We start from the raw sequence: 20,416 nt of genomic DNA on the forward strand, positions 1-20,416 counted from the left end.
CCCCTTCCCCCAAGGCTGTGGCATTGTGGCCTGGCACAGACCTGTGTCATGAGGAAAGCAGGTGCTGACAAGGACCCCATGCAGGGAATGGTGGAGACCGTGGTGGCCTGTTGTTTGTCCAGGAGCATGTGCACATACATGTCTGTTCTGACTGGTGTTCACAGTACCCCTCTGGCCTTTCCCAGAAAAGTGGGGGTTCTCAACCCAGACAAGTTCAGGAAAGCAATGCTGGGCAGCCCGTTCACTGATGTTTCATGGGTTTTTTTGTTTGCCATGCAGTTTAAAATGAAGTATAAAGTAAACCATTGGTCCTTCTTGCCCATTTTCCAGCTCCTTGAACCAGGTGACAGTTGTCATCAAGGTGGCAGTGCTCAGTCTTAGGAAACTCATATCACTCTGGAGAGCCCCCCACTTGCATCAGTCACAACAATCAGTATCCCAAAGCTAGTGCAGCGTAGACATCAGCTGTTCTTTAGAGTTAGTGGGAGCCTGCATTGCCTTGCACTGCACTTTCCTGGAAACAGGCCGTCCGTTTCTGCATGAGGAATGCACTGGGCGTGCGCAGCTGGGTGTGACCCAGGTCTGCCTGGGCCACCTCACTTTGGACCTCCTGCAGTATCCAGCATGTTTGTCCTCCTGGTGCTCCTATAGTCTCACTAGGGTCCTTTGCTCCAGACCTTTGAAAGGTCTTGATAACCTCAGGAGCAGAGGCTGAGTTGGGCCAGCACTGGGAGAATCCCACAGGTGCTCAGGTGTTTATTTTTGTTTTGTTTTTAATTAAAAAAAATTTTTTTTTAATTTAGTGAGAGGAGGGGAAGCAGAGACAGACTTCTGCATGTACCCCGACCAAGATCTACTTGGCAAGCCTACTGGGGGGGGGCGGTAATGCTCTGCCCTGGGACCATTGCTCCATTTCTCCAACCGAGCTTTTCTTAGTGCCTGAGGTGGAGGCCATGGAGCCATTCTCAGCACCTGGGGCCAACTTGCTCCAATTGAGCCATGGCTGTAGGAGGTGGAGAGAGAGAGAGAGAGAGAAGCAAGAGGGGGAGGAGTGAAGAAACAGATGAGTGCTTCTCCTGTGTGCCTTGATCGGGAATTGAACCTGGCACATCTACACGCTGGGCCGATGTTCTACCACTAAGCAAACCAGCCAGGGCCTTCAGGTGGTTTTTTAAAGACAGCTGGCATATGTTTAAGATTCTTTGCCATTGGGACATACAAATAGTGATTCCCTCCTTTATAAATCTTGGGCCACTCCAGAATTCAGCACTGCTGTTCTTTCTGGGTCTGGGTGGGCATATGTATTGGGCAGAGTCTCTGTCGTAGAGCCCGGTACGTGAATCTTCTGCACCAAGGACTTTTCTCCATGGGGTTAGATGTGAGCCGTCATCAACAGGCCTTCTTCTTTTTCAGTGGCTTAATGAAGAAAAAGTCATCCAGAGACTCGTGGAGCTGATCCATCCGAGTGAAGATGAAGACGTGAGTCCAGTGCTTACAACCCGCCTTCTGTAGAAGGCAGCTCTTGGGCTTTGGGACAGTGCCCTCTGCTGTTGTCTGAGAGTCAAGTCAGTCCTTTCCTCAGATCAGAAACATCTTCCTTTAATCAAGTGCTGATTTTTAGACTTTTTTTTTACTAAAAAATAATACATACATATTATAAAAAAGTTTGAACACAGTTGTATTAGTTTTCTATAGTTGAGTAAAATATCACCCCGAAACTTACTTGCTCATAACAACAAGTGTTTTTATCTTAGTTTCTGTGGGTCAGGGATCGGGACACAGCTTAGTAGGTCCTCTGTCCAGGAACACTCAGGGCATCTCAGGACTCAGAAGAGGGAGGGTTCGCTTCTAGGGTTGCTGGGCCTCAGCAGGACTCGGTTCCTTAAGGGCTGTTGGCTGGGATCACCCTCAGCCCCATGCCCCAGGGGCCTCTCTGCAGGCAGCTCACACAGTATGGCTCCTGGCTTCCCTGCAGTAGGGCAGGACAGAATCCTTCTCTTGCACACTCATCTAGGAGTGAAAGTCCTCATTCTGGTGTGTTCTGCTCCCTAGGAGGGAGTGGCTAGTTCCAGCTTTGCTTGAGGACATGGGTGGCAAGGCAGAGAGCTCTGGGATGAAGCCCCACTGCCAGTGGAGAAGCATGGGGGTGGTGTTAGATTTCCTCTGCCAGCCCTTCCTGTGGTAGCCACTGTGGAACAATTAGGGTATTTCCTGACAGGCCTTTTCTCCACATGACAAAAGAGATACATTCTGTCCTCAGCAGTTTTGAGAGCAGTGTCTGAGCCTTAACTGCTTCCAGGCCACTCTGTTCTTTGTTCTTGTCATTTCCTGAGAGAGTGTCTATGCCCCTGATGCTGCCCACGAGTGTGAGCATGGGCTGACTGGCCCGTCCCCAGGCCCACCAGCAGGTGTGAGGCAAACAAGCTAACCTGGTTGCTTCATTTTCCCCTAAAATGGTTGGTGCAAGCACTTCCTAAATTTAGCCCAGTGTTCCCATAACATGCACATCAAGGCTGCATGTCCTCTGTTCACCTGCCTTGCAGAAAACCCTCCCTGGTCAGCAAGCACACTGAATCAGATTCCAAATTTTCATGGGGTTCATGGTTCCCTGAAAAGTTGTGTTTCTTGATTTCTCTGTAGCAACTTTTATATTTTCATGAGCTTACAGGACTTATTCTGAATATTAGTAGCTTGTTAATTTAAAATACAGTATCAGTAATGTAGCTCAACATGGGCCTGAGGGGTGCAGCCATATGTGCGAGAATCGTTTGACCACTGAAAGCCCCTTTGAACTCAGGAAGTTCAGTGCTCCCAAAAGTCTGGGCAGATCTGCATCGTGACAGTGGAAAAGCAGACCAGGCTCTCAGAAGTGAACTGGCTCCAATTGTCCGGCAGGCTGGCTCTGCTGATGTTTCTCCTGGCCCTGCTTCCCTTGTCTTTCCAGAGGCAGTCCAATGCTTCTCAGACGCTCTGTGACATCATCCGGCTGGGCAGAGAGCAGGGCAGCCAGCTGCCAGAGGCTCTGGAGCCGGACCCCCTCCTCACAGTGCTGGAGTCGTGAGTGCTGGCCGTGGTGCTGGTTGGCGGATGTGTGGGTGCTGGGATCTTTCTGAGTCATGAGGATATCTGCAAGCCCTGCTCTGAACACCGACAAACACTGCCACCTCCTCTGATGCAGATTCTGATGAGCTGGATGTGAAATGCTCACTCCAATCTGGACTCAGTTGATGGGCCTGTTTCTCATGGGGGGGGGTCTCCAGGCAGGTCCAACGAGTCCAGACCAGCAGGGGCAGTAGCATCCTAAGAACCCTGGGCACCTGGCCTGAAGCTTGAGCATCTTGCCCTTCCAGGGGAGGGGAGACTCTCCCTTCTGTGTGTGCATCTGCTCCACCAGGCATGACCCCATGTGTGTCTGACAGGCAGGACTGTGTGGAACAGCTTCTGAGGAACATGTTTGATGGTGACCAGACCGAGAGCTGCCTCGTCAGTGGGACTCAGGTGTTACTGACCTTGTTGGAAGCAAGGCGGGCTGGGTGAGTGTCTCTCGTGAGGGAAAGCATTGCTTGACAGCTGAGTGTAACACTTTAGTGGCAGATGGCTCAAATGAGCAGTCTGGTGTGTTCTTAACTGATTTTCAGTTGTTCAGCTAATCATATAGATAGACTCTCCTTGTTGAAAGTTAAATCCGTGGCTGTAGCCAAGACCTCATTGACCTTTGCTATCATTCACTTCCCACCTCATTCTGAAGGTGCTGCTGTCACCTGTGGACAGAGTGTTTATAGATGTATCTGTGGAGGAAGTGTGGCTGGTGGGTTTCCCAAGGATTGTCCGATGAGTCCCCACAACACTGTGTGTGGGGGGTGTATTTGTATGTGTGCATGTGATGATGTGTGTGCACTTGGGGTGTGTATGTGGTGGTGTGTGTGGGACGGGGTTGAGGGGGGAATGCTGCCGCTGTCTGCTTTGTTCCGTCATGGGTGGTGAGAGTGGTCTGACTCTCCCAAGGTGACTATAGTTCCCTCGTTTCCTTGTGCTGGAGGGAACTTCAGTATAGCCCAGCACTGAGAGCCTGTACATTTTTATAAAGAGAGAGAGAAAGAAAGAGAGAGAGAGAGAGAGAAAGGGAAAGAAAGAAAGGAAGAACAAGAAAATGACAAATTGGCTTAATCTCAATAGTGAGATTATTAGCAGTCTCTCTCTCTCTTTCTCTGGTACCCAATACATATTTATTAGTTTTTTACCCAAAAGGAGAATTATGATGTTATTATCGTTTGTTCTACCTAAGCAACCAGAATACTGAGTTTTTCACCTTCACGAACACAGAAAGTGCAGGCTGCTCTAGGCCTGGCCCACCCTTGCATGTGATAAAGGGGCAGCATAAAAATGAAAGAGACAGATGAACCGGCGGATTCTTTTTGCTTTTTATCCTGTCATGTATTTAAGTTTTTCCTATAATGGTTGTTTATTTTATAATTGGAAAAAGTGTTTAAATAAAGATCTCAGAGGAATCATCTGGAAAGAGCCAGAGGGACCGGGTGGGCTGGTCCTATCTCCTATTTCTCAACTGAGAGGTGGGGACAACTGTGGATATATTTTTTTTAAGTGAGTTTCTATTCCCTTTTATTTATTTATTTTTTTACAGAGACAGAGAGAGAATCAGAGAGAGGAATAGATAGGGACAGACAGATGGAGAGGAACAGAGAGACATGAGAAGCATCAATCATCAGTTTCTCGTTGCGACACCTTAATTCATTGATGGCTTTCTCATATGTGCCTTGACCGTGGGGTTTCAGCAGACCGAGTAACCCCTTGCTGGAGCCAGTGACCTTGGGTACAAGCTGGTGAGCTTTGCTCAAACCAGATGAGCCTGCATTTGAGCTGGTGACCTCGGGGTCTCGAACCTGGGTCCTCGACATCCCAGTTCGACGCTCTATCCACTGCGCCACTGCCTGGTCGGGCTACTGTGGATATTTTTAAAGCAGGAAGGAAGCAGAGATGGTTTCCCTGAATGTGATACCACCAACTCGTCAGGGTTCGGGCTGAGTGGTGGCACTCTGGGCTGTCACCTGGGAAAGTTTTTTTGTTTTTTTTTTGTATCTTTTTTTCTGAAGCTGGAAACGGGGAGAGACAGTCAGACAGACTCCTGCATGCGCCCGACCGGGATCCACCCGGCACGCCCACCAGGGGCGATGCTCTGCCCACCAGGGGGCGATGCTCTGCCCCTCCCGGGTGTCGCTCTGCCACGACCAGAGCCACTCTAGCGCCTGGGGCAGAGGCCAAGGAGCCATCCCCAGCGCCCAGGCCATCCTTGCTCCAATGGAGCCTTGGCTGCGGGAGGGGAAGAGAGAGACAGAGAGGAAGGAGGGGGGGAGGTGGAGAAGCAAATGGGCGCCTCTCCTATGTGCCCTGGCCGGGGATCGAACCCGGGTCCCCCGCACGCCAGGCCGATGCTCTACCGCTGAGCCAACCGGCCAGGGCCACCTGGGAAAGTTTTTTAAGGACCTTGGGTACCTTTGTGGACCAGTCACCAAACCACTCATGCAATGGTGAGTGGGGATGCTGGGAAGGGGCATGAGATGCAACAGAGGCCTGGGATGTGTCCCTGTCTCCATTTGCTTCCTCATCCACAGGACAGAGGGCTTGGTGGACTCCTTTTCTCAGGGACTGGAGAGGCTGTGCACTGTCAGCGGCAGCATTCTGCATGGTATTAAGCCGCGTCTGAAGGACTTCCATCAGCTGCTGCTCCACCCACCAAAGGTACGGGACCTTGGACAAGCAAAGCACCCCATGGTTTACCCAGGACAAGTGAACTCACCTAAGCACTGCTATTCCTGATCCTAACTTGAGAACTACCAGGCAGATGCCAAAGGCCTGTTTTCAGACCTCCTTCTGCTGAATGTCTGCCAGTTCTCTTAGAGGGAGCCTTAGGGTTGGACATTTCTCAGCCCCACAGATAACTCCTGTGTTCTGAAATAAGGATCTTCTGAGAGCCCAAGTTCATCATGGGCCTGTCCTCTGATCCAGGGTCACCCAGCCAAGGGTCAGGCGTCCCAGAGGAGGCCCTCAGCAGATCTGAGTGGTGTTTGGATCACGCTGAAGGCCCTCTCCCTCACTGCCACCCAGGTCTGCCTCCCCCCCAGCTCAACTTAGCCCTTCCCCCAGTCTCAGCCCTTTTCTCTTCTTGGTGCTTCTCCTTAGGACCCACCATGATGTACTGTATTATTTTATCAACTCACTTATTGTCTGCCTCTGCCTTCATCACTAGAAAGTAAGCTTTTCAAGGACAGGGATCCTGGAATATTCTTTAATGAAAAGGTGGACATGTTATGCCGCATGTGCAGAAACAGACCCACATGCAGTCTGACAAGGCTGCTCTGTCGTTAGTTTCTTCTGGGAGTGTTCATGGGGATCCCTGAAGAACACTGGCCCCATCTTGCACACACATCTCATATACCAAGGTACACACCCCTGCGGCTGGCAGACTGAGTCAGTGTCCCAGGCTTCTGGGCCACAGTAGACTCCCTTTACTTACTTTCTGTGATCGCTCATGTCCTCTTGCAGTCAGTGCTGCCTTGAAGAAGACCCCACACTCCCCTACTCTTCCCCTGAGCTGTGCCACATTATGGAGCAGCATCCCTTGCCCTTTGAGCAGTGGCCACCCGGGCTGCAAGGTACCAGTGGGTGGTGCTTCTGTTTTTGCAGAAAAAAGCAATCCTGACCACCATTGGTGTGCTGGAGGAGCCCCTAGGGAATGCCCGACTGCATGGCGCCCGCCTCATGGCTGCGCTGCTGCACACAAACACGCCCAGCATCAACCAGGAACTCTGCCGGCTCAACACCATGGGCTTACTGCTGGTGAGTGGGGACTGCTGCCAGCCTCCCCTCCCCTGCATGTCTGTCCACGTGACTTGCAGGGTCTGCGGTGGTGGACAGACTAGGCCAATGCTGTCAAGCAGGGTCCATGGGGCAGGCAGCTCACCTCAGCATCTGGATGTGGGTCTATGCGAGGGGAGGCTCTGGTTTGGTCCTGGAACAGACACAGTCTGTTTGGAGAAACTTTTCTGGACCCACCACAGGCTTGACCACACCCCAAGCGACAGTGGGACATTTCTCTGTGTGGGTTCACAGAGAACTGACCTAAAAGCAGAGGGCAGATTTCTGATCTGTTGAGGGAATGGGGTACTATGTCCATCTCCTTTCTGACATTCTGCCTTTATAGGAGAACTTTGATTTTAGCTATTCGACATAAAATATCCTAAAGGAGCAACAGTCATTTGCCACAATAAGGCCACCCTCACACTTCTTGTCAAAGTCAGTGGGAACGCTCCTCCATTCAGCAGACATCAGATATCTGAGGACGCCCTAGGTGTCTGAGGAGAGAGTTAGGCAAGAAAAAGGGGGTGCTGATTGGAGGGGGGCACTGCTTTGAGTGTGCACCATGGGCAGATGCAGTTCCTAGGCTGCTATTCAGCCTTGCCATTGGGCCTCTGCTCCCAGGAAGCTGAAATCTCTTTACATTTAAATCGTAATTCCAGAAGGATTCGGCCTTAAAACTGGGCCTGGAGTGCTGACCCCTACAAGTTCTTCCAGCATTTGAAAACCCCAGGGGGGTTATTAAAGACCTCCTTTCCTTTTTTCTCTTTTTCACTCCCCTTACTTTTATTGTAAAAAGTATGTAATATAAAATTTACCAGCTTAATAAAAGTTTAAAATTAATTCAGTGACATTAAGTACATTAACAGTTTATATAGCCATCCCCACTATCTATTTACAGAACTTTATCTTCTCAAACAGAAACACTGGCCATTAATTAAGCAGTCAATCCCCATGCTGTTTCTCCAACTCCTGACACCCATCATCCCATTTTTTGTCTGAGTTTGGCTACTCTAGGGACCTCATATAAGTAGAATCATAAAGTATCTGTCCTTTTGTGAGTACCTTATTTTACTGAGCATAATGTCCTCAAGGTCCATCCATGTTTTAGCAGGTGTCGGAATTTTCTTCCTTTTTAAGCTGAATAATCTTCCATTGTGTAGATGGACCATGCTTTGTTTATTTATTCATTAGGTGATAGATAAGTAGGTTGCTTTCTCCTTTTGTCTGTTCTGAATAACATTGCTTTGATCATGGATGCACAGATATCTGAGTCCTTGCTTTCACTACTTTGGTGTATATACCAGGAAGTGAAATGGGTGGTCATATAGTAATTCTGTGTTTAACTTTTTGAGAAACCAACTGTTTCTCACAGTGGCTACACTCTTTTACATTCCTGCTAGCAATGTGTGAGGGTTCCGGTTTCTCCACATCCTCACCAAAAAATGTTTTTTGTGTGTTTTTTTTTCAAAAAATGTTTTTCATTTTTTAAAAATAATAGCCATCATAATGATTGTGAAGTGGTATCTCATGGTGGTTTTGATTTGCATTTCCCTAATGATTAGTGATATTGAGCATTTTACATGTGTTTTTGTTGGCCATCTGGATATCTTCTTTGGACAGCTAGCTGTCCAAGTCCTTTGTCCATTTTGAATCAATTTGTTTGGCTTTTTTGGTTGTTAATTTATAAGTTACTTACACATTCTGGATTTTTTATCAGATAAATTAACTTCTCTCATTCTGTGGGTTATCTTTTCACTGTGTTTATAATGTCCTTTGACACATAAAAGGTTTTAATTTTAATGAAGTCCAATTTGTCTATTGGTGTCATAGCCAAAAAAATCATTGCCAAATCCACGATTGTGAAATTTACCCATGTTTTCTTCTAAGAGTTTTATAATTTGAGCTCTAGCAGGTCTTTAATCCTTTTACTCAATTTGTATGCATGGTGTGTTGTAGGGGTCCAACGTCATTCTTTTGCATGTGGATATCCAGTATTACCAGCATGCTGTCAAAAAGACTGCCCATTCCCTGTTGAATGGATTTGGCACCCTGTTGAAAGTCAGTTGACCATAGGTGTGAAAGTTTATTCTTGACTTTCAGTTCTCTTCATTGGTCTGTATATCTGCAGGCTGCTGTTGCTTCTGTGTGAGGTGGCCATGGGGGTGCAGTTAGGTGTGCCTGTGTCACCTCTCCCTGCCAGCGCCCTTCTACCAACTTAAGGGGTCAAAGATTCAGGACAGGCTGTTAATGCCCCCCCACCCCCATCTGGAAGTAGCTGTGAGAGAGGGGGTACCAAGTCTTCATTCAGCTTCCTCTGGGCTTTAGCTGGTACAGATTAGGTTTGGGCCCCTCTGGGTTCCTATGGAGAGTGTCTACGTGTGCACCTTTTAATTTCATGTCCGTCGTGGGTGTTCAAGAATTTAACACACTTGCAGTGACTCAGTGATCAAGACAGAATCAAAGAGGAAAAAAAATTCTCACATAGTAGAATGTACAGAATATAGCTAAAGTGGAATTTACTAGGACCACACAGCCTTTTAAAAATACATTGGAGCCCGACCAGATGGTGGTGCAGTGGATAGAGTGTTGGACTGAGCCACCGAGAACCCATGTTCGAAACCCCAAGGTTGCTGCTGGCTTAAGTGCAGGCTCATCTGCCTTGAGCGCAGAGTTGCAGGCTTGAGTGTGAGATCATAGACATGACCCCATGGTCACTGGCTTGAGCCCAAGGTCACTGGCTTGAGCAAGGGGTCACTCGCTTTGCTGTACCCCCCCCCAGTCAAGGCACATATGAGAAAGCAATCAATGAACAACTAAGGTGCCACAACGAAGAATTGATGCTTCTCATCTCTCTCCCTTCCTATCTCCCTATCTGTCCTCTGTCCCTCTGTCTGACTCTGTCTCTGTCAAAAAAAAATACATTGGATTTCTGCCAAGATAGCTAGGTTGGTTAGAGCATCATCCTAAAGTACAGAGGTCGCTGGTTTGACCCCTGGTCAGGGCACATACAGGAGCAGATGAGTGTTGCTGTCTCTTTCTCTTCCTCCCTCCTTCTCCCTTCCTCCCTCCTTTCCCTTTCTTCCCTCCTTTTCTTTCTCTCTCAAATCAATAAATTTAAAAAAATACATTGGATTAGGAGAGAGGCTAAAAATGAGTTCAGCTTCTAACTTGGAGACAAAAGCATGACCCTCAGTGTTTAGACGGGAGCAGAGATTAGGCTATTTGCAAAGGTTTCTCACAGAGGGACAATCTCAAGCAAATGCCCTCAGCACCTGCCCAGCTATCCACTGCCTGTACAAATGGTGTGCTGACCCCAGTGGTTCCCCTGTCAGGAAGAAACCAATGCCAGGACTTTCCTCTGTTTCCCCAGGACCTGTTTTTCAAGTACACCTGGAATAACTTTTTGCACTTCCAAGTGGAACTATGCATAGCCGCTATCCTCTCCCATGCCACCTGGGAGGACAGGGCAGAAGCCAGTGGACCCAAGAATGGGGTGGAGCCTTTGCCTGGTAATGGGGACCCAGAGACCTCCCAGCCTGATGCCGACCACCCTGAGAATACCATGGTGACCCACGTAAGTGCAGCCAGAGTCTGGTGTGTCACTGTGTATCGCTGCGTGCTAAGCCCCATCCAGACCATGTGGACATTCATATTGATGTGGGCAGTCTGAGGCCAGCCCTGCTCCCTCCCTGTGCATTTTCTTTTCTAACCCTCGTAGCATGGGTGAGCGGCCCTCCTTTCACCTGTGACAGAGGAATTCACAGGAAAAGGGCATGAGAAAACTTTCTGGGATTTTGGACCTTTTGAATTCACATGAATCCTCAACGTGATGTTTCTCTCATCTTTCCTATTCATCTGTGAGCTCTTTGCATGTTACTCACCTCCAGGCCACCTGCTCGCTTGCCTGCTAAACTCACTTGGTCCAAGTAGGGTGGAGGGGAACATGCAGTCCCTTGGACCATGACCAATCCTCCTGTCCCTTCCAGCTGTTTCAGAAGTGTTGCCTGGTCCAGAGGATCCTGGAGGCCTGGGAAGCCAATGACCATACACAGTAAGAACCCCTGTGTATTCGAGGAAGTGTGCCCAAGGTCTCAGTGGGGCTGCTATGGAAGTTTTGCTTTCCAGAAAGGGGTCCTCCTACTTAAAGGAAACAGCTGCTGGGGCTGCCAGGGAGGCTAGGGCACAGGGAGCTGACCAGCAGAGTCACTGGGCCTGGGCTGTACTCCTGCTTCTTTCAGCCCCTCACCCCACCCTTAGCTCCCTGGTCCTTTCTCACCCTCGCCTGTCCCGTTCTTACATTGTGTCCCAAATCCCCTGTCTCCCTGTCCCAGCACCAGCCACTTCTCTCACTGAGCCCTCAAACCCTCAGAGTTGTCTGGGCCACTTCTTGCTTCCTCCCTGCCCCACCTGGCCTCTTGTGTGAATAGCTGGGCTCTTTCTGAAACACACAGATGGTGTTACTCCTGTTTGAACATCTTGACCACTCAAGTCCCAGAGTGGCCTGCAGAGTCCAGTGTGGGGAGCCCCTTCCCACTGCTGTGCCCTCTCCCTGCCCTGACTGTGCTCCAGGGGGCAGTGCCTCACCTCCAGGGTTCATCCTTCACATTCTTCACTCCTGCTCTTACTTAACATTCCTGTTTGTGTCTGGTCTTGAATGTCAGCACACTGCACAGGGCCAGCAGCCTTCCCTGGGCCCAGTGCATGTGGTGCCAAGTGAGACACTGCACCGAGCCTACTCTCGTACAGTTGATGTATTTGTGCACATGTGCGCTGTGGTCAGGAGGGCTCCCTGCTGTCACTGGGGGTCTAGGATGCACAGCAAGCCTCCAGCCCTGGCTTAGCTTTCCTGTGGCCAGTGTCCCCTTCCTGTTCTCTCCTGACCCCTTTCTCCACCAAGCCTATCTTCCCAGCTCAGGCCCTCGCTCATCTCGGTTTCTTCTTCTGGGCGTCATCCGGCTTTTAAGAGAGAGTATGGGCAAAACAGGCTCTGTTTAGCTGATTCAAGGGCTGTGTTTGTGGATGTGAGTGTTCCACAGCTGAAGCTCTTGATTGGCGGGGTCATTAGGACTGGTTCTGCTGTTCTGCTGTTGGGTCATGTGTGGCAGAGCCATGTGTTCATAGCAGCATGGGGTGTAAAGGGGGACAGAAGCATGGACGAGTGTCCTGTGCTTAGGACTCAGTGAAAGCAGCTTATGGAGCTAGAGAGCCCGTGATAGGCTAACTCTGGGTCCCGTAGCCGTTTTTCTCTTCCCTAGAGTCTGGGAGGTGCTCAGTCAGCACTTGCCTCAGGGGTGTGTTTGTATTTTAACTAGCCATGTCTTTTGCTGCTGGACTGTGTGTTCCCCTGTGCAGTGGGCTCAAGGCTGTCTGGGGAGGTACTCTGGGAGCCAGGACAGCCAGAGGTGTCAGAGTGCAGGCGAGGGGGTGCGGTACTGGACAGCTGCCCGGCAGCAGAGGCTGAGTAGGTCCCCTGGTGTGAAGGGCTGCATGGTGTGTAGGGAGTGCAAGCTCTGAGCCCCACTTTTTGCTGCCTTGGTCTTCTGGTCTGTACATTGGGGGTGGGAGCAGCATCTCTGGTTAGCATTGGCAGGTGCTCTCCCAACACCAGTGTCCTACAGGCGTGGCCTTGAGGAGGGACGCATAGGATGGTGGGGCAGGCCCAGGGCCAGAGCAGCCCTATACTGCTCTTTACTTTCAGGGCAGCAGGCGGCATGAGGCGTGGGAACATGGGCCACCTCACCCGGATTGCCAACGCGGTGGTGCAGAACCTGGAGAGGGGCCCCATGCAGACCCCCGTCAGTGAGGTCATCCAAGGTGAGCCCTATTCCAGGTCTAGCTGCCTGAGGCTGCCTTGTCCTCTGTCCCTCTGGAGGTGGTAGCTGCGTGGGTACTGGGACAGTCAGCCTGTCTTCCCACAAGGAAAGGTCTCCCCTTCGGGATGGGCCTGCGCCCCAGCACCTGTTCTGTTGGGCAAACATCTGTTCACAGCAAGCGGCAGACAGGCAGGTGAACTGGGAGAAGGCCAGGAAGTGGAGTGTGCCTGAGTCAAGGAGGTCCTGGGGTTAGCAGAAAGTGATGAGGGGAGATGGACAATGATGACCTGATCTCTAGAGGTCAGTCTTATTCTAGCCCCGTGTGGGGGTCTTGGGACAGAGCTGGCTAAGAGTGAGATGGGTGCTATGCTCAGTGAACAGTGTGGCACAAAGCAGCACTGTCTGGAAGGGCCCCCACAGAGGGTATGTGACGGGACAGTCCTACTGTCGTGGGGGTGAACAAGGGTCCTATCTGAGGTGCAGGTGCTGTGAGCCCAGAGCAGGTCCAGGGCATGTGATGGTATTTGTCCTGTTTTGCTACTGAGGAAGCAGCCTTGCAGGTGGTCGAGTCAGTCTTACAGCAGGTACAGCAGGGCTGGGCTCGCTGGAATGGCTGCCTAGTCCTGCCCTCGGGTGGTCTCAGCTGTGGCACCCACATGGCTGCAGGGCGAGTGTGAGCCGAGGAAGTCCCGGTGGAAGCGGAGTATTCTCAGTCAATGGCTTCCAGGCTGGGGTCAGGCCTCCTTGTCCACTGGCACCCGTGACGAGGGCTGGTGGCCCAGGGAAGGCTCTCCAGAAAGGCCAAGGTTGGGAGGTGACAGGCAACTGGGAAGCTCTTTGCTGTGTTCTTCCTCACTGTTTCCAGGGTGCGACTCTTTCAGAGGCTCTGACCTTCCCAGAAAAACAGACACAGGCCTGTGGGTTTGTGCTGAGGCCATGTCATCAACTGCTTTGTCAAAGAAGCCTACATTGGCTTGTCTGTGTCTGGGTGTATCAAGTAAACTTAGGGCTCTGATGCCCTCACAATCACTCGAGGCCCTGCAGGACTCCCAGCAGCTCTCAGATGTAACCCCAAGGGCCCTCCAGGATCCTTCACAGTGGCACTTGGGACAGGCAACACTTCCCTTGCAGGTCTCCCTGCGGATTGCCGTGGGCGCTGGGAGAGCTTTGTGGAGGAGACTCTGAAGGAGACCAACCGCAGGAATGCTGTGGACCTGGTGAGGGGGCTTGTCAGTGGTGCGCATGTGGGCATGCCGGGTGCGTGCTGCAGCCTCTGCTCCCTGTCCAGACACAGACCCTCCTGCCTCAGGCCTATGCTGTTCTGAGCGAAGGCCTCTAAGGCCCTGAGCAAAGCTGCTGTGGCCCCTCAGTCCCGTCCCTGTCATGTCGTGAGCCTTATTGTGGTCTTGGAGGCCTTCTTGTGCCCAGACCCAGTGTGGGCTGCACCAAATGGGGCAGGCTGGGCATTAGCCCCAGGGTACAGGCTCATGGCCACCCCTCTGCTGTTGCAGGTAAGCACCCACCACCTACACCCCTCGAGTGAGGATGAGGACATGGAGGGCGTTTTCCCTAATGAGCTATCCCTTCAGCAGGTGCGTGTGGCCAGGCTCTTCCCTGCAGTCTTGGCAGTGGTTAGGCCTCAAGGGCGTCCTAGGTGTCGTCTCACAAAACTGCCATGGGAAATGGCTCAGGGGAGAGCTGCTCCTCCCACACACTTGGCCCTGCTCACTCACCCTGTGATGAGGGGCCTTCCAGAACTACTAATATTGATGGGACCCTTGGGGACATGGTGGGTAAATTAAAAGTCAGATAGGCTGTTTGGATGTGGTCACCCGTGAGCATGCACCCTGAGTGGTCAGGAGTGGGGAAAAGCCCGAGTCTGAGGCCTGCTCTGCGATGCCTGTCTCTCCCAGGCTTTCTCCGAGTATCAGGTCCAGCAGATGACGGCCACCTTTGTGGATCAGTTTGGCTTCAATGACGAGGAGTTTGCAGACCAGGATGACAGCGTCAAGTGAGCCCACCAGACCATGCCTGGGGCTATGGCCACACCTTTACTGCGACCTGGCTGTTTGCCTCACCAGCCTGTCTTTGGCAGGCATCCTGCTTCACTTGGGGCTGCCTCCCTTGCGCATCATGACCCCGATTCAGACCATCACCTCCCCCCCATTTCTCAGTCCCCTTTGGAAGGAAGGAGTTGGGCTCTGCTCATTGTCACCAGGTCCCAGGCCTGTGGCTCAGCCCTACCTGGCTCTAAGAGGCTGTTCCCCCATTTCCTCAGCTGAGAGCCAGATGGGACCTCATGTGGGAGGAGCTAGGTTGAGTGTGACCCTTGCAGCCCCCAGAGATCCTCAGGGAAGGTTGATTGTCACTTGTCCAGGCTGGACAGCAGCCAGCTAGAGTCACCCCAGGCTACTCCCCCCAGAGCTAGAGAGAAAGCAAGTGAGCACAGGAATGGGTTCCCACCCTGGGTGACTGCCACACTCCTAGACTGGCCACAGAGCCCTGGCCTTGCACTTTCAATTGACCTCTATCTTCTCTGGGTGAGTCTCAGTCAGGCCTCTAGCTCAGACCCTCTTGGCATGTTTCAGCACACCATGCCCTCCTGAGGTGGTGGCCGTGCATGCATCCGAGTGCTGAGCTTCTGTGCGTTGTTCTTTCAGTGCTCCGTTTGACAGGATTGCAGAGATAAACTTCAATATCGATGCTGACGAGGACAGCGTGAGTCCCTAGCTTGGTGCTTGTTGGAGGTGGATGGGGACATGGCAGTGGGTGGGCAGCTGAGAAGGGCTGCTCCATGGGAGCCCTGTCCCTCCCCAGCTGGGCGCCCGTCTTGTGAGGCTGTGGGCCATGCCTTTGGGAGCCGTGTGGAACACGTGGGCTCTCGCAGCCCAGTGCGGCTCTGTTTGAGGCCTGCTGTGGTGACCACATCCAGCCCTTTGATGACGATGAGGATGATGACATCTGGGAGGACAAGGAGACTCACTGTGCTGCCCGGGGCATGGCCAGAGCCAGGTGTGTGGTCCGCCCACCCTCCCTGAGCTTTTCCAAGGAACAGAGAGGCATCTGGACACATGTGCACCCCAGCCCTGCCCCAGCTGTGTTGGCCCACTTGTCTATGAATTCCCCTCCAGGTTTGGGGGCCCTCCTGCCTCAGAGAGCTGCCCACAGAATGGCCTGGCCCGTGGAGGACAGGATGGGAAGGAAGCTGACAGGGATGTGGCTCGGGCAGGAGCTCCTCCAGCTGCTGCCCAGAAGGATGGTTCCCGTGTGGAGGGTGGCTTAGAAGGTAGGTGCTTGAGGCAGAGTCGAGGCTCAGCAGGGAATGTGGGTGACAGGATCAGATGCCCTGGCCTATGGTTGGCAGCTGCTCGCAGGTCTGACACCCACTGACCTGTCTGCACACTGTTTGGAACACATGGTCCTGAAGGCAGTGGCTTTCCCATACCCGACTGCAAGGACACAGGGTTGGTGGCAGATGCTGTGGCTCAATTCTCTGCAGCCACTCTCAGCATCTTCCATCAGTCTCGTCTGGGAGGATACCACTTCCATGGAGCCTCCCTGGTTGTATCAGGGAGCTCTGAGGGCAAATGGAGCCAAATTCCTGATCAAGGAAGGGGCTGGGACCACTGTGCCTTCCCCTGGCAGGTGCCACATGGACAGTGTTGGAAGAGCCAGTGAACCTGACTGTTCCAGCCCCAGGAGTAGCAATGGATGTGGGTTCCAGTGTATGGGCGGCCAGCACCCCCAGTGGCTTGGCTCTGGAGGAGAAAGGTTGGGCCAAGTTTACTGACTTCCAGCCTTTCTGCTGGTAAGAAGGCAGGGAAGGTTGGAATAACCCTGTCCACCTGGGGCAGCATCTCCTTGGCACAGCCTCAGCCTTGGTTTTGTCCACAGCTCTGAGTCGGGGCCCAGGTGCAGCTCCCCAGTGGACACAGGACACGGTGATGCCCAAGATGGCCAGAGCCAGGGCCCGGAGAGAATCCGTGAGTCGGAGCAGCTCAGATGGCAGGGAAGCGGGAGGAGGCCCAGGCCTAGGATGGGTGGCAAGGCCTTGGAGTGCAGGTCTGCCCCTGCACCATCTGTGCTGCCAGGACACCGGCTACCTTCCTAGTGCCATTGCACACGTATCATGCCACCTCAGTGGCAGTTGTGAGGCCTGTCCAGAGCCTCTGGCCCTGAGCCCATCAGATAGGCTTGGAAGTCAGTGTCAGGACCACGCAGGGGGTGGGGGATTGAACTTGAACCCATAGGGGAGGTAGTTCTTTCATGGGCAGACACCCCCGTGGTAGGCAGTGTATGGACATGCTCTGTTCCAGTTTTTCAGGCTCAAGTTCTTGCATGCCCACATGAGTTTGGGGGACCCTTTGCCCTCACCAGTGTAACCTGGTTCTTATCTTACAGTTGGCCCTGCCTCCCCCTGTGCCTGGAATGTATGTGTCTCCAGGGACGCCCCTTTGGTGGCCTCCGACACTGATAAGGACCAGCAGAAGGTGGCTGTCGTCTCAGAGGCTGTCAGTATAGGTCCCAGCTGGGAGGCCCCCTCACTGCCCACGTCAGTCCCCAGGTGTGCAGGATGGGGTGGGTGCAGGCTCCCAGGCACACAAGGGGTCTGGTTGTCTTCTGCACTCTGCTTACCCAGGAGCAGTTGAACCTTGCTGCCCTGATGGCCTTGTGACCCTGTGGAGCTGGGCTCTATGAGGGGGGATGCCCTGAGGTGAGGGGTGTTGAGCCAGAGCAGAGGGTCTGAATGTTCTACTCCAACAACTGGGAATGGGGCTGCCCCACCTTTGACCTACCTTGGAGAAAATGGCCAGGTTTGTGGAGTTCCAGCCCAGCTGAGCCACCACCCCAGGCTCTGGGATTGCCCCAGGTGGTGGGGAGGGAGTGTGCCAAGTCTCAGACATGTGCCCACCTAAACAAGGCACCTTGGAAATTCCTGTCATGCTCATACAGTAGGATGGGTGTGTGTTAGGACTTTGCAACTGAACCCCAATGGGGTATGCTCCCTGCAAGCTCAACTCCCATATGTCCTATCTCCACACTCAGGAAGAAAGTCCAGGTCTTTTGGATCCATTGATAGACCCCTTCTGGCTGAGCTGGGTGGGGACGATGGCATCAGGAGCTGTGTTTTGGAAACTAGGGAAGGAGTGGCAGGTGGCCTGGTGGGGATATGAGGGAGAAGGTGCTGCTGGATCTGAGGCTTGCCAGGGCCAGACCCCACTAGGAAGGAACAGGTAGAAGATACAGGCCAGTGCTCACAGGAGGCCAGTGTTCTCTAACATGGAGCCTTCCAAGTTTTCCTCCCATAGGTGGGGCATGCTGGCACTTGGCAAGGCCCCACGCATTCCCAGTTTCCACGTGATTGTGGAGCTCTGTACATCCCATTGGTGGGGATTCAGCTCTGGTTTGCAACTTGCTCATTCCTGAGACCCCAGATGACATGGGCCAGGGTTGTAGAAAGAGGGGCACATTGCCATGATGAAAAGAAAAGCAAGGGCCAGTCAGGCACCTGGGATTTCTGAATGGGTTCAGTTCTTAAAGAATCGCTACAATTCTTAAACCTTTTTCTAATCTCCCCTCCTAAAAACCAACTCTGCTTTGAAAAGCTGGTTATGTCATTCTGAAAGCATGTTAGTTTCTGTGGAGCTGTCTGCATGGGTCTGTTTGGCCAACCTAGGCTTGTACCTTCCCAAGTTGTTGTAGGCTCCAGTGTCATCTGTTTCTTATGCTGCCTGGACCACACCTAAGCCTCCCAAGACCCCTTAGGACCCTCTTCCTGACCCTGCCCTTGTAGGCTCCCAGGGGTCCTTGTAAGGCTGGAGCTGACATCATGCAGTGGAAGCAAGCCCTGGGCAGGTGTGGGCCAAGTCAGGGAGACCTGTGCTCACCTTCCTGGGCTACAGCAAGAGGGGCCAGGTGTGATCCACAATAATGAGGGTCCCAGGGAACAGGTCTGTAACAGGGTGTGGGTGCTGCCCAGAAAGAGGTTGGAGGTCTTGGTGAGCAGGCAGGTTGTCTCGGGCATGTTGGGAACTTGAGACAGTCCAAGTAACTAAACCAATGCCTGCCACACAGGGCCGCCAGCACACTGCCAGATCCCACCTGCCCTGCACCTACAGAAGCCACTTCCATCCTGGCTGCAGCTATCCCGCCAGAGGCAGCCACCACAGCAATGAGCAAGGCCAGTCCTGCCCCAGCCAGCCCAGCAGTCCCACCAGGGCCTATGGTGGCTGTCACTACTACAGCCACAGCCAGCCCAGCCATCTCCATGGTGGGCATTCTAGGGGTGGTGACAAAGGACAGGTGAGCAGGCCAGGGGACAGGGACTAACTGGATGGACAGACAGGGATGCTTGGATCATTAGGCTCCAACCCCACCCCTCTTCCTACAGGAAGACAGAAGTACCACCACCTGCAGGAGCTGCCTCCAATGGCCCCGTGTGATGCTGCCACCCAACCATGGCGCACCCTTAATCAAAAAACTACCTGGTGATGCAATTTGTCTTTTTTAATTTAATTTAATTTTAAAATAAATGCTGCATTGGTAAAGCTGGCAGTTGGACCCAGTTGGACGGCCCAGCTTGCGTCACTCCTGCCTGACCCCACGCACAGCAATAAGGCTTCAAGACGTGTGCTCTGCCTGCCAGAGCTGGGGGCCATGACCCTGAGGTGCCATGACTGAGGGCGTGATGGGCGCAGATGCCACAGGCTGCCAGCCTCTTTTTACTGATTTTTTAACAAATGCAGAAAGAGCCATGTTTGCACTTTTGTGTCTAGCTGCAGTGAAGGGTTTCCCTAGCTCAGGACAAATGTGTGTCTGGAGCTGGGCTGGCCACACAGGGTCTTAGCTGCCCAGTGGCCCTAGGAGCTGGCCTTTGAGCCAGGATGCAAAATTTGACTGCCTTAAAAAAACCCAAGACCCTCATGGCCTGGCACTCCGGTGCGTTTGGGCACCTGGCAGGAGCTGGCCGTGGGCATGCAGGAGAGGGGCAGGGGGCAGAGACTGGCCCCAGCGGTGCTGGGTGGGTGGGATCTGTATCTGTCAGGGGCAGGGCTGTATCCTGGAGGGCCCCCAGGATTGTGTGATATTGAGTCCATTTTTAATGTTCTGATGACCTGACAGGGCACCCAAAACCCCATCTCCCAATAAAGTTGTGTTATTCTTACTGATAAACCTGTGTATTGTTAAGGTGCAGGCTCTGGAGCCCCAAACTAGCCTGTCTGCTACAGGCCATGCTGCCCAGGCCCACCTGCCTCACAGCTGCAAGTCTCAACACCTGAGCAAGTACTGAACTTTTTCTCCTTGTGAAGCAAGCTCTGCCCTGGAGCTCTCAAGTCAAACATGAGGGCCATTCCACTCTCCCTGGCCATGTGAGAGGAAGTAACACTGTTCCTAGGAGGGTGTGTCCCTGGCTACTCAGGGCCAAGGTAGGGTCTACCAGGCATCCCCCAGGGCCCCTACTTTGTGACTTCCAGTCTCACCACCCTCCCCATGCCAAGAAGAGCCCTATGACCCCCATGTGAAATCCAGGCACTGTACTCAGGCCTGTGGGTTTCCTGGGTGTTGGAAACCTTGGTCCCACAGCCATCCCGGTGGCCTAGAAGACCTGGGTTCCCCCTCGTGGACCACCTGAGTGTCATTCCCATGACAGCAGAGGTCCTACCTGCACCTGTATCCATACCTCCTGCTTACCTTCCACTTAACATGAGCCACCACTGGCTAGGCCC

At 52.6% G+C, this 20,416-nt stretch overlaps 1 protein-coding gene across 5 annotated transcripts in view; it reads left to right on the forward strand.

Annotated features, from left to right (window-relative positions):
• The window catches only part of PPP6R2 (protein phosphatase 6 regulatory subunit 2), a 70,968-nt gene extending 51,746 nt beyond the window's left edge, over positions 1-19,222 (forward strand). For 4 of the 5 annotated variants that reach the window (XM_066358771.1, XM_066358770.1, XM_066358773.1 and 1 more), the window contains 19 exons: positions 1,414-1,479; positions 2,945-3,057; positions 3,420-3,533; positions 5,631-5,757; positions 6,703-6,855; positions 10,247-10,450; positions 10,863-10,927; positions 12,575-12,690; positions 13,821-13,906; positions 14,201-14,281; positions 14,603-14,700; positions 15,350-15,407; positions 15,577-15,701; positions 15,821-15,975; positions 16,335-16,497; positions 16,584-16,672; positions 17,091-17,253; positions 18,765-18,992; positions 19,081-19,222. In XM_066358771.1, the coding sequence (XP_066214868.1) occupies positions 1,414-1,479; positions 2,945-3,057; positions 3,420-3,533; positions 5,631-5,757; positions 6,703-6,855; positions 10,247-10,450; positions 10,863-10,927; positions 12,575-12,690; positions 13,821-13,906; positions 14,201-14,281; positions 14,603-14,700; positions 15,350-15,407; positions 15,577-15,701; positions 15,821-15,975; positions 16,335-16,497; positions 16,584-16,672; positions 17,091-17,253; positions 18,765-18,992; positions 19,081-19,132 (2,256 nt within the window). In that variant the 3' untranslated portion in view covers positions 19,133-19,222. The remainder of the gene's footprint in view (positions 1-1,413; positions 1,480-2,944; positions 3,058-3,419; positions 3,534-5,630; positions 5,758-6,702; positions 6,856-10,246; positions 10,451-10,862; positions 10,928-12,574; positions 12,691-13,820; positions 13,907-14,200; positions 14,282-14,602; positions 14,701-15,349; positions 15,408-15,576; positions 15,702-15,820; positions 15,976-16,334; positions 16,498-16,583; positions 16,673-17,090; positions 17,254-18,764; positions 18,993-19,080) is intronic. The other variant, XM_066358772.1, reaches the window with a different exon arrangement.
• The last annotated feature ends 1,194 nt before the right edge of the window (positions 19,223-20,416 follow it).

Source organism: Saccopteryx leptura, chromosome 1, assembly GCF_036850995.1.
Source record: "Saccopteryx leptura isolate mSacLep1 chromosome 1, mSacLep1_pri_phased_curated, whole genome shotgun sequence".
Lineage (NCBI taxonomy): Eukaryota > Metazoa > Chordata > Mammalia > Chiroptera > Emballonuridae > Saccopteryx > Saccopteryx leptura.